Here is a 12667-nt window from a genome sequence, read left to right as displayed (position 1 = left end):
CCATTGAAAGCACTTGTGATTACTTCCCCGTAATCTATGGTCTTATCTGAGGGGCCAGAGGTCAGTTAACTCCTGTTTCTCTCTCAGTTTCTATCCGTTTTACTCTTCGCTCCTTTCAAAGCTCTCTTCTTTTTTTCTCATTTGAACTCAAACAGTGGAAAGAGGACGGTCAAAGCGGTCTGTTAGCTCAAGATCACTTCATCACACAATTGCTCAAACAGTGGGATAACTTCATACAAGAGGCCCCTCTGGGATTCTGTTACTTCGAAAAGACCAGGAGAATCTCAAAGACTGACATCAAAGACTATGCAAAGGTTAGTATCCTGAACTGTATTTTAAGGATTTATGGAAAGTGCCTATTTTCAAAAGTAAGGTGTCTGAAGTTGCTGTACTCAAGATTTATTTTACATATTGACTCGTTTAAGACATCAGCCTTATTGTGGGTTCACAGGGGGCAAACGCAGAGCAATGTATCTACAATAGATGAACAGTATCCGAAAGTCATGAACCCAAGAAATGAAGCCTTATTAGAACGGTCTCGGTGGATAGCCGTCCGAAAGCCGTTCTTAAAGAAGGGAAACAAACAGAAAAGTTTGACAAATGACATTTTTGGTTCAAATCATTATCAATATGGAGGTCAGAAGAGTGGTACAACAGTGAGTGTCATTTGTAAAGGAGGCTCTGTCATGGCTTGGTGCTGACATTTAAGCCAGCTGTGTTGGCGATCTTATCATCGCTGATGAACACAAGTACCATGGGATTTTGATCCACCATGCAATGCCATTTGGAAAGTGTCACTTTCCAGCATCACAACGACCCACACTGCATTAAAAGCATACCTAGATAGAAAACAACACAGTGGAAAACTATTCATGGACTGGCCTCCCCAGCATTACTGAAGGAGTGTGGGATCATCTCGACAGAGAGAAAACCAAATAGCAGCAGAACTCCAAGAAGCCTGGAGAGCTCATTTTAACTTCTAGATCCAGTATCCACCATGTTTCAGTGTTTGTTTGTTTATTCCATGGCAGAGCAGATAGAGATTTGAAATATCAGGTAGACCTTGGCAAACAGGTCTGTAAATATGCCAGCAATTTCTTTATAAGTGTGCTTGAAGAAGCTAAGTGATTTTTTTTTATAAAGAAAAAGGAGGAAGCTTTTGTTATTGGTGACTTTTACACCCCTTAAAACCTGTCACGTCTGGCAGCAGAATTAGAATGCGATGTTGTGCCGGAAAATTTAGATTTTCCAAGCATATAAATAATCTATAGGCTCCTCTTGTCCCTGTGTTTCCTTTTTCTGTTAATTTATCCATTGCTATTAGTGTCATTTTGGTTATTACAGTAAATGTATAGTATCAGCTGGCAGGCAGGGCAAAAAGGAATAGGGCCAAAACAGGATTTATATTAAATTGTTACTAGTGTTGATTTGAAGAAAGTTTAACAGGAGAAACTAACAATAAACTTTTAAAAAATATTAAAAACAACACTGAAGATATTTCCTATATATGACTCAATAGAAAAGATGATATTGCTGCAGTAGCGGGTTGATTTACAGCGATTAAGTGCATTATAAGGAGGCCATTGTTTAGCCACCTGTTCTATAATTTATCAGGATGTGAGAGAGGCAGCCACAGGGCGGTGGTAAGGAGAAGTCGCGGTGTTTCCGCTCGCGTCCCGTTTGTGAAGCTTTGCTGTGAAGCGTCAGCCCCCGGCGGCGGCGGCGGCCCCTTTAAGAAAGAAGCGCCGCACACTGACGAAATTTCCCCGGCCCTGCTCTCTCTGCCAGTCTGTGTAGATCGACAACAGATCGGAGCAGCGCCGGTATCTGCAAGCTCCGGGCCAACGGCGCTGGTCAGGAAAGCTCTCTCCAGGGAGGAGGGGGGACACGCAACTGGTATTTTTTTCCCACTGTCTGCCTGCCTGACCGCTCAGCTCTCAGCAGGAGACGACATTTAGTCGGCTTTCAGAAATTAGCGGATGTATCGTCGGGATGGATGGACGGAGTGAGCGGCATTCGCCGTGAGACTGGCGCTAATTTGACGTCCTGAGCAGCAGGTGTACAGAAGGATAAAGCAGACTAAAAGGCAATCTCAGTGTTCATGAAACTTTGCTACGATTTACGTGCTGGGTAAGAAACGCTTATTTTATTTGTGAAACACAATAAATGGCTGTCGTTCTGGAGGGGAGGGAGAAAAATGAGGGGTATTATTTTATGACACCCAAGCTGTCCCAGCGTCTCTTCGGGGTCACCCAAAATGCGGATTATTTTGGTTTTCTTTTTATCTTTCCTGAGACCGCTAACTCGAGGCCTAAGTTCAACCCCCACCGTTTGAAATTAGTCGCCCTTAACAGATAAAAGTATAACGGACGCATTTGTTGTATCGTGTTAGTTAGTTTGGCCTAACTGTGCCAGAGTCTGACGGCTTTTGATGCTGTTTAAAAGAGAGAGAGAGGAAAAACACGCTTCTTCTCATTTCCTGGCCCAGTGTAACAGTGAATTTTTAAAATCAACTTCTAGTCTCAACCGAAACACTCAAAAGCACTTAAAAACAAACAAATGTTAGCGTAATATTTTACATATTTTCATGTTTTGTACCTCGGTTGCACCCCCAGAAAGATAAAGTGCTCGTGTGGTGTGTTCACTTACAGTCGGAACCTCTGACCTCTAAAAGGTGCTGTCAAACTGGATTTTTGATTAAACCAGTTGGTACAGGGCTTTAGTTTTTTTGTCGCCATACAGAGTTCAAATGTGATTACTATTTGATCAGAATCACGTTTTAACATCCTATGGAGGAGCGTGACCAGTTGTTGAGGAAGAATCTATTGTTTATATCCTTGATTATGTAACTGCAAGGTGAAATAATAGCGCTGATGCTGCATGGCCAGAGGGCTGGAGGGCAGGAAGGAGTGTGTCATTTCCATGCTGTTGGCTGTTACATCATGTGCTGATCGTGACTGTTTGAGTAAACCTCACTTCAGCAGCCCCGCTCAATAATGCAGGAATTCATATTAACAGAAGTATTTCCTCATGAGTCATTTGTTTTTGGGTTTGAGTTTGCATATCAGTGGTACATCACACGGCATGCATGACCCTGAGTGGCAGCATTCAGATGCTGCACTGCCCAAACAATAACCCTTGACATGATGTTAGGGGGAAAAAAAGCCTGCCTTTTTATTTTCGTTGAGCAAAAACCCCACTTTGCCTAAAGGGTTGCATTAGTGGGTTAGATAAAAGCTGGCGTATCCTTGTCCCCACCATTATTCTTCTGTCAGTATTTGTTCGCTGGGGGCTGTGCTTGTGCTTGAAACCTTTGTTTTGCTTTCAACTATAAACAGAGCCGGATGTGTCTAATAGGCCTTGTTAAAGTTCATCATATCTGCGCTCTCCTCCTGCCTTCCTGCTCCCTCCCGAGGGTTGACATCAAATGAAAAGGCTGGGCTCAATAGAAGCATTCACAGTGACGATATGATATGTATGGAGATAGATTTTGTCTTTAATCAGAGGCGTGATGCCTATATGCTGATATGGAAACTTGCGATATCTCTGCGCTGTTACAGTGCCATTGTTTGTTTTAGTTATTATTCTGCTTGTCAGCAGCCTGATGCTGTTCGTCTCTTCTGACCATCTGTCGCCCTTCACCTGATTATTAATGCAGGAAAGTGAACAAAAGTTGCAGCTGCCCATTGGAACATTCTGGCTGTTGCCTGTAGATGAGTTATTTAAAGGTCATGTCCCTCCCTCCCTGTCTCTGAGTGTCTTATGAAACTCATACAAGTTGAGAATAGCTCCACGGGTGAGTGTCTTGCTTTATTCAGCCTTGTTTCTACAGAAACTAAGCACCACGGATGATGATGAGGATGACGATGAAAGCAGGATGTCCCTACATGGGTTTATACACCACGTTCAGTGAAGGCACCTGTAACGGGAAGCTAGTTCTAAAGCATCAGTCACCGAAATGGAAACACCGCACTGTGGAGGTCTTTGTTTTCTTTTTAAACAAGCCTTTATTATCAGACCTGACTGCTAATGTCCCAGAAAATATACAGACAGTGGCCCTCATGTGTAAGCGCTCAAGCTTTATTGGGCACCCTTTCATGTATGGTTGATGGACACCAGTGATATAGTTATGACTGAAATTAAACTAAGAACCATTTCATGATGTTTAGACATAAAACCATGTAATGAGTGTCTCTCATGATAATGCGTTATCATGGCTACAAAGACAAATGTTTAACTTAAGAGGTTACTATGCCTCCTGATGAGTGCATTATGTTGATTTCATAGGGCTCCTCAGCTAGTTGCTTTGCAGGATTTTATGAGCACGTCTATGAAGCTGTTAATAATCCAGAGCAATAATGTGATTAGTTTGCACTTTTATTGGGGATTTTGTTACTGCAAAAGTGTATAAGTTACGGTTTTCACCTTGTGAATGTGTGTGCGTCGTCTTGTCAGAGTGCGGTCTTGACGACACTTTGTGTAGCAGCAGCTACTAGAAATGTGCTTTTGAGTGCTTCGCCAGATCTGTCTGTGGCAGATTCTTGTCAGCATAATTTCTGGCGTAACTTTAAGTTACGTGTCTGCAGGTTTCAGTGCACTTAGTTGCTGGCACATGATTGGCTGATTGGATATTTGGGATAACAAGCAGTTGAACAGGTGTATTTAATGAAGTGGCCTGTGAGTGTTTGTAAAATTTTCAGAGGGAGGCAGTGCTGTTTCACCATGCATAGACTTTACTTTGGCGGGCTGCCCAGGTATGTGGACAACAAATATATTTGGCTACATTGCTATATTGTATCATTTATCTTTTCATCCAACAGCGCCATCTGCAGTTTACTAATAAACACTTCCTTTGTTTACAGTGAATAATTCTATTCATTTCTATTAGTACTGCTCACTTAGCCCTGACCCTTCCTTAACCCTCCGAGGGTTAATATTAAGGCTAAAGTAAATACTAAGTATTATTAGTTTTAATCCACTGAAACAAAAATATTTCACAGCTTGTGCCTCGAATGTTTTGATCACAAGTTGGTGTTTTGATTAATATTAAAAGGAATAGCACATTCATTGTTATGCAGATGATACCCAGCTTTATCTGTCATTGAAGCCAGACATAGACCAATTAGTTAAACTGCACGAGTGTCTTAAAGACAAAGGTCTGGGTCACCTCTATCAGGTGACATTGAACCCGCCCGTAGTTACAGCTCAATAGGCTGCTCAGGGCTTCCCATGATGCACTGTTTCTTCTTCATTCACCCCTTTTCAACATCTGTGTGTATACTTTGCACTAGGGCTGGGCCATATCATACCTTTCACAGTAATACCGGTATAATGTTGGGCAACGATAAGAAAATGAAATATCGCGATAGAATATGGGTAAAATGCACATGCGCAGTGCCTTTGTTTTCATACGCTCATGGCGGCGACGGAGAATGAGAAGGGCGAAAGCGGATCGTTGAATGAAACAGATGAACCAGAATTGGTTTGTAAAAATGCTGCAACTTCAGTGGTGTGGAACTGGTTTAGCTTTCGTCCGTCAGATACACAACAAAGCACATTTTTTGGTAGCGCATGCTAGCGGGCCGTCGTTATTACCGTGTTTTTTGGAAAATACGGCACATTTAAAATCAATCCTTTGATTTTTCTGAAAATCGACAGGGCCCCTTATAATCCCGTGTGCCTTATGTAGGAATTCTGGTTGTGTTTACTGACCTCGAAATGATTTTATGTACACGGCGCTCGAAAATCTGTCAAATGTTTTGGTACGACTTTGCTAAGCTACGAAGCTGCACCGCTTGATGGATTGTCGGAGTTTTCCGGCTATCGTAAGCAGGAGGCCTCTGCTCTCGCCTCCTTCCCCTAACCCCCAATTGGTCGCAGATGGCTGCCCCTCCCTAAGCTTGATTCTGGTGGAGGTTTCTTCCTGTTTAAAGGGGAGTTTGTCTTTCCCACTGTCGCCAAGTGCTTGCTAGGGGGTTGTCTGGTTATTGGGGTTTTCTCTGTATTATTGTAAGGTCTTTACCTTACAGTATTAAGCCCCTGGAGGCTCCTGTTGTCGTTGTGATTTGGTGCTATATAAATAAAACTTAACTGAGTGCTTTTGAGATGTGTAAAATGTCAGTTTTAGTTTTAGTTTCACCTCCATGGGAAACCACAAGTTGCAGAAATAACTCTTGAGTAAGTCGACTAAAGGGCATAAGACTGCCTGCAAAAGCATGACCATGTCTGGCTGTTGTAGCGAGCGTGACCCACATGACCACGAGTAACTTCAGGCTATTAAGGTCATTAGCAGGCGATATCCCAAGAAGACACAGACATGTATACACACACACAGTGTATTAGGCCTTAATACACCAGGCTTGTAAAGCTCCTCACCTTTAACTAAGGCATACAATAATAAACCATTTCAGCCATTGTAATTTTGTTTTATGTGCATATGTGTGTTTGTGCATCTCTCTGCTGCTCTGTTGTTTGGTTTTATGTCAGCAGCAGGCTCTCTCCCCTGGCTGGTGTGTTCACGGTGACTTATGATTAGGTAAAGGTGGGCCGAGGTGTTTTTGTGTTTGTACATAGCCGAGCAAATGACTCATGAGGGCTGTTTGTGTGTATACCCACAGTAACAGTCGCAGCGATCAGACCTTGAGCTAAAGCCCCTTCCTCCTCCTCCTCCACTTCTTCCTCCTCCTCCTTCTGTCCTCTCTTTTCATCTTTTCATCCTCCTATTTAAGCTGCTGTGGTTGAGGCTGCTCCTGGACCAGAGAAAGAGAACCTTTTAAAAAGGAAATAAGTAAACAGGAGGTAGCCTGAAGAACACTCCGGTGAAAGGAGGCAAAGAATAGCATGGGAACACGCAATGTGCGCTTGAATAGGAGCTTGCCTTGAGACTCAATGCTGCGTCATTCGCTGACATTTTTCTGACTGAAAATGTCAGTTTCTGGGGTTGTATCCAAATGTGCCTCTATTTTCTTTTCCAGCAGCCACTATTGATTTATTTATTTATTTATTGATTGTGTTGTATTATAGGTAATCAACAGCCTGGTTGAGCTGACTATAGGGACCGTCTGAGCTGATCCACCGAGCATGCTGTGAGTGGATTCGGGTGGTTACTGCGAGAACAGATTCTAGCGTGACAGGTGTCTAGGCAAGTGGAGGGAAGTGTTTATTAACCTGCCACTCAGCAGGTTTCCATTCACCCCTTGGAGGGGCGCGGGGATAAACCCACCAGTCACGTTTGTAATTTCCACTCACATGTGCCCATGTGGCCTGTTTCTTGTCTTTAATTCACCGCTAGACTTGCTGCCTCAGTGCCAGTCTAATTGTCATTTGTTTGATTACGTCTTTGCCTTGTCTTATTTCCTCTTAGACACGAGGAGTGATGTGTAGTCTAGTCTGTTAGTGCGGCTCTCCACTGAAGTGTTTAGACTTTTATGAAGTTTGTGCTTCAATCTAATGAGCTTCAAACGAGTCCCCTTTATGCGGGCTCAGAGGAGTTACCCACTGTAGCAAATTATAATTCCTAACACGCTGTTTAAAGGCCTTTGAATGTTCTTCATAATGGCAGGTCTGATCAATTTGTTGCTTGTGCAGGGATCGGCTGCTGAGGATTGATGAAATAAGAGTTTTTACAGTATTTGCAATAAGAAAGAAGTGATTCAATCTTTAGGCATAACAAACAAATGGGCAGTTAATAAGAAAAGCAGGTTGGTAGCTAAGGCTGCCACTCCTGAGCTCTTAGAAAAGAAAGTTGGACTAGTCCTGAGTCTGACAACAAGTCAGTATGGTAGAAAGCTTGACGGCTGTCCAGCCATTCACAAAGCAAAGTCTTGACAGGAGTCCAGTCAGATAAACTCTGCGTCATGTTGTTGTATGGCAGGCATTCGGTCAAGCTGATTAGGTCTCGGGAGGATTAAATCCAGAACGACTACTACCCATCACAGCCATGTTTATTGTATATTCTGGGGTCTGTGCTCAGCTGCAAAAACTGATCGTGGTTTCCACCGACAATAAGGGATTTTTTTTTTCTTTTTAAATATTTATTTTTAAGAGGCTTTCCTTAGGGATGCACCAGTGTTTGTTTTTTTTTTTTTCTAGCTCTAATATGATAACGATAGCTTAGCTTCAGGTGTCTGCCAAAAAGAACAACTAAAATGTAATATAATAATCAATAAATCCAAATATATCAGTTTACTTAATTAATATTGATAAGATGCAGGTGAAGAGCTGAGCATATTGAGACGTTGCAAAACAGGTGCACTAAAAGCTTTGGGTGAGAGCGACAGAATGTCTTTGATGTTAACTGACACAGTTTGTGCACGCCACAATGTTAATGTTAGACTGTTCGTGGTTGTGGTTACATACTTTCATACCTTTCATTATCTCGTAACAATAACAGTTTTATTTATATAACAGATTTCATTAGATGAAAACTAAATGTGCTTAACATAGAAAATGAAAAAACTGCGTAGGTTTACGTTGCTTTAAGGCAGTGAAAACAGCAAAACGGAATAAAACAAAACAGCAAAACTTATTAATTGTAGGCCTGTGTGGTTTTGAGTCTGTTTTTGAATGTAAACACAGACGTAATTGATCCCGAGTGAGCAGGTTGGTTGTTCCAGAGAACAGGACCACATTAACTGAAAGCACCTTCAGCAAACTTGGATATGATTCTGGGTATAGTTAAAGATCTGAACCTGATGACCTGAGAGGTCTGACTGGGTTGTAGGCAATCATAAGGTTGTTTACCGTGCTGATAAGAAATGTTAGTGTAGCCATAAAAAAAACCCTGTTTGTTAAAGGACAGTTGATCCAGCTGTCTACTTGATTACAGGAGTAATTGAAGCTGTTGAGGTAAATGGTAAATGGCCTGTATTTGTATAGCGCTTTACTAGTCCCTAAGGACCCCAAAGCGCTTTACATATCCAGTCACACACACATTCACACACTGGTGATGGCAGCTACATTGTAGCCACAGCCGCCCTGGGGCGCACTGACAGAGGCGAGGCTGCCGGACACCGGCGCCACCGGGCCCTCTGACCACCACCAGTAGGCAACAGGTGAAGTGTCTTGCCCAAGGACACAACGACCAAGACTGTCGGAGCCGGGGCTCGAACCGGCAACCTTCTGATTATAAGACAAACTGCCAACTCTTGAGCCAGGATTGCCCACATGTCTCCATGTGTCTCACTAAACGTGTCATCATCATCCATAGGTTTCATTTTTTTATAAGTCAGCTACATATGTGCTAAAGTTAGCTGCAGGTCCTAATTTAGCTTTCAGCCGATCTGATACAGTACACTCTTCAGCTTTTGACATATTTTGTTTTTGAGTAGGTGTACTGATTATTTTAGTGTGAATCAGTACTCGTTAGTACCAACATAACTCGTTGATAGTACAGAGTGTGGTACCCATCCATAGTGTTGTCATGTTTCTGTTGTCCTGTTAGGATTTAAAGTAGACACATGCTGTTGCTTACACTAGTTAACAATGCGGAGCTACAGTGGGCTAAAAGTTTGGGATAGTATAATTTTGGACTTGGACAATCTTTGCACCATTTTTAACTGTTTACCATTCGTTTTGATATCTGTCCCTTACATTCACTTGTTAGGCTGCAGTAGGCTAGATCCTTGTTCGCAGCCAGCAGGCCAAACAGCTTTTTCTGGAAGAAACACTGAGTGCGTGATAGTTGCAGTGAGTCACAGCTAGAGCCTGGCCAGGATAACAGTCAGTTGATAATATTGCAGCACATGTAGCCAAGTAACGTGTTCATCTGAAGTTGCCAGTTAGATTGTGAAATGCATTGCTGGAAAACTAATAAAAATCAACCCACGATTCTTTCTTTTCAGTGACATTTATATTCGTGCACTCATTAAACGCCTGTGTCGGCACTGGTCTCAAGAATTCGCGATCTGCCGGACTGTGCTCGCTACAGTTGGTCAAATCACCTTTAGTTAGCGCTTCTCTGTCACGCGCCATAAAGGAACAGGAAGCTAGAAACAACATAAAGCTGAAAGAAATGTGTTGGTTTTGCTAATTGAGATCAAAACACTACAATAACACAACATTTTATATTTTTATTAATATTTCTATTTTCTGTCTATTAGTCATTTCATACACGGACCAGTTTAGAAACCATGAGTCCTGATCACATACTTCTGGATGGCACTATTGATGTGAAACAGCAGCCTTGACAGCACTGTGATGTGTTTGCCAGAAACAGTTTAGCACCTGTTGTGCTTTGAAGCTGGTTCCTGTTAAACTATCATGACCTGTTTCGCACATTGCTGGTAGATGACTTTGTAAATCCTGTCTGTATTTCGTTACTTTCATAAGGGTCAAGTTTACTGCAGTGGATGATGACTCAAACAGCCCCCAGTCTTCATTAGATGTCAACCCTTGACACCAAAACGCAACCATTAAGCCTTTAACAGCCTCCCACAGTCCCTCTCGACCAGCACCACCTTTCCAGCTATTGATGTGAATTAAATCTGCTGTTTGCTGGAGGAGTGACAGGATACGGTGGCCCCATATTCCTGTGTAGACTAAAAAGAGGAGGAAAATCCAAACACTGGCAAATTTGGAGCCTGAACATGCAGTCCAAGACTGTAGTATGTGTTGGTATGTGAGAAAATGGATCAAGCACCGCCTTACAGGAAGAGAAGCGTGACACGTTACATTTCTTAGATTTAAGATTAAGGTTTTATGTTACAATCAGTGAATATTTTTTAACTAATAATTGAATCCCTTCCTCTGTATGTGCATCAAATTAATTCAGTAAAATATAAACCAAACTATTCTGTAAACAATAATCTGTATATAACGATGAAGAAAAACATGTTTACATGAACTGCAGTGGGTCTGTGAGTTTTGTAAACAACAGGGGAGTAAAGACATTGTTTTCCTCTCAGTGTTAATGACTCGTCCTTTACTGCCTGTTCAGCAGCCCGTGTATTTTGCGCCCGCAGGGTTGCCGTCCGCCATGTTAAGGTAAAGCCCAGGTGTGCGGTGTTGACCATGCTAAAGCGCCTGGACAAGATCCGCTTCCGAGGCCCCAGGACGAGAGACGAATTCCCGGATCTGGCCGAGTCGCCACCTGCCTCCGACAACGAATGTAGCGACGACATGCAGCTGAAGCCGAGAGCAGCTCTGCGTGACACAGAGGACGTCCTGCGAGAACCCGTGAGTGCTCATCATTTTGTTTTCTTCTTTTGTGTTTGTTTGGTTTTTTTGTCCTGTGATGGAAAGGTAAACACACATGGGAGGATTTAGGGTTTTGTTTTTTTTTGTTTTTTGGGGTTGTTTTGGGACTCATCCATTAGTCCTTCTAAAAAGGGTGTGATGCTAAATCACTGAAGTTGGTGTTTCCTCAACAGAAAAAAGGGGGGAGACAAGCAGGGGATTTTGCTTTACCTTTATCATGCTGGTTTGAATTTCTTCTCCAGTTTAAGGAGCGCTGCAGCTGAAAAACAAAACCATGTTGCTCTTTTTAAAAGTCCCCTTCTTTCTGCTTATCTGAAGAGGAATGAAAAAGGGAGGGCTCATCATGAAAAGAAAAATGGAGGAGATGGCGGCAGTGAGGTTTTTCTAATAGTGGACATAAGATATAGATAGCCATCAGCATGAGTCAAGAGCCTAAATACTGGAAGCATTTGTGAGAAGTAGAGAATGAAAAATGGTGGGAGAGAAAAGATTTAAGCGGGGAAAGTGATGGAGGAGGCGAGAGGACAGGAAGTTGGCCTCAGAAGATTGGACTCCAAGATGTCTAGAGGGGAGGGCATGGACAAGATCCAGAGGAAACTGTAAGCCTAAGTGGAAACCTAATTTCATTGCCTCATCTGTTTAAAAAGAGCGTGCCCTTGGGTTGCTGAATATATACACCGATACTTCTTGACAAACTAGCTTGTGTCATCCATATTAAATAGGCAGGATGTCATTGGGCAGATGGCGCTCAGTCATTGAACAGACGAGCGCGTGCGACCTCACCGGCCTCACTTTACCTGCTGGATCAGGCAGCTTGATCACCGCAAATGTTGGACTTTCAGTGTAGCCATTATCTATTGTAATGGTCTCTTTCACCCAAGGCAATGACCAAAATGTAATGTTAATATTCAAATGTGAAAAACTAGACCTGAATTATGTATTCCTGCCATTACGTAGCACATTTTCTCTCATTCTGAAGCAGGATATTGTGGTTATAAAGAAATAACCAAACTAATGAAGCATTGCTTCTGCCGCCAGCCATGCGGAGCATTAATCACCTAAAAAGGACTGACTATAACAAGTCACCCCATGAATTAAAACGAGCTCTACAAATTGAATCAATTGTACTGACTTAAAATACTAAAAGTACCCAATAGGAATAATGTAAAAATCAAATTATAAATGTATTTATTAAGCACATTAAATGACCAAAGTGCTGAAAAAAGGCACAGTGGATAAAATAAACAAGTGAATAGATTTGAAATAAGTAAAGTACATGCTAGCAGGTGCTAAATGTGTACAGTTGTAGTTGAAAAAGGCACAGGAGACACAGTGTGCAACTCGGTGTCAGAGGCCAATGAAGAAAAATGAGTTTTGTGGGTAGTTTTAGGACAAAATAGAAGGAGCAGGTTTGACAAAGAGGGCAAATGTGTCCTGGAGAAAACGCGGGACCATCCGAGCAGCTAAGTGT

The 12667-nt window shown here is 42.3% G+C and overlaps 1 protein-coding gene across 2 annotated transcripts in view; it reads left to right on the top strand.

Moving 5' to 3' along the window:
- The first annotated feature begins 1803 nt into the window (after positions 1-1803).
- Positions 1804-12667, top strand: part of gramd4a (GRAM domain containing 4a) — a 49832-nt gene continuing 38968 nt past the window's right edge. For both annotated transcript variants that reach the window (XM_085375469.1, XM_085375468.1), the window contains exons 1-2: positions 1804-2130; positions 10962-11175. In XM_085375469.1, the coding sequence (XP_085231595.1) occupies positions 2102-2130; positions 10962-11175 (243 nt within the window). In that variant the 5' untranslated portion in view covers positions 1804-2101. The remainder of the gene's footprint in view (positions 2131-10961; positions 11176-12667) is intronic.

The sequence above is a fragment of the Diplotaxodon limnothrissa genome, linkage group LG17 (genome assembly GCF_057381915.1).
Source record: "Diplotaxodon limnothrissa isolate DT_005_m linkage group LG17, D_limnothrissa_male_GT1.1, whole genome shotgun sequence".
Lineage (NCBI taxonomy): Eukaryota > Metazoa > Chordata > Actinopteri > Cichliformes > Cichlidae > Diplotaxodon > Diplotaxodon limnothrissa.
This window is presented reverse-complemented; position numbering and strand designations above follow the sequence as displayed.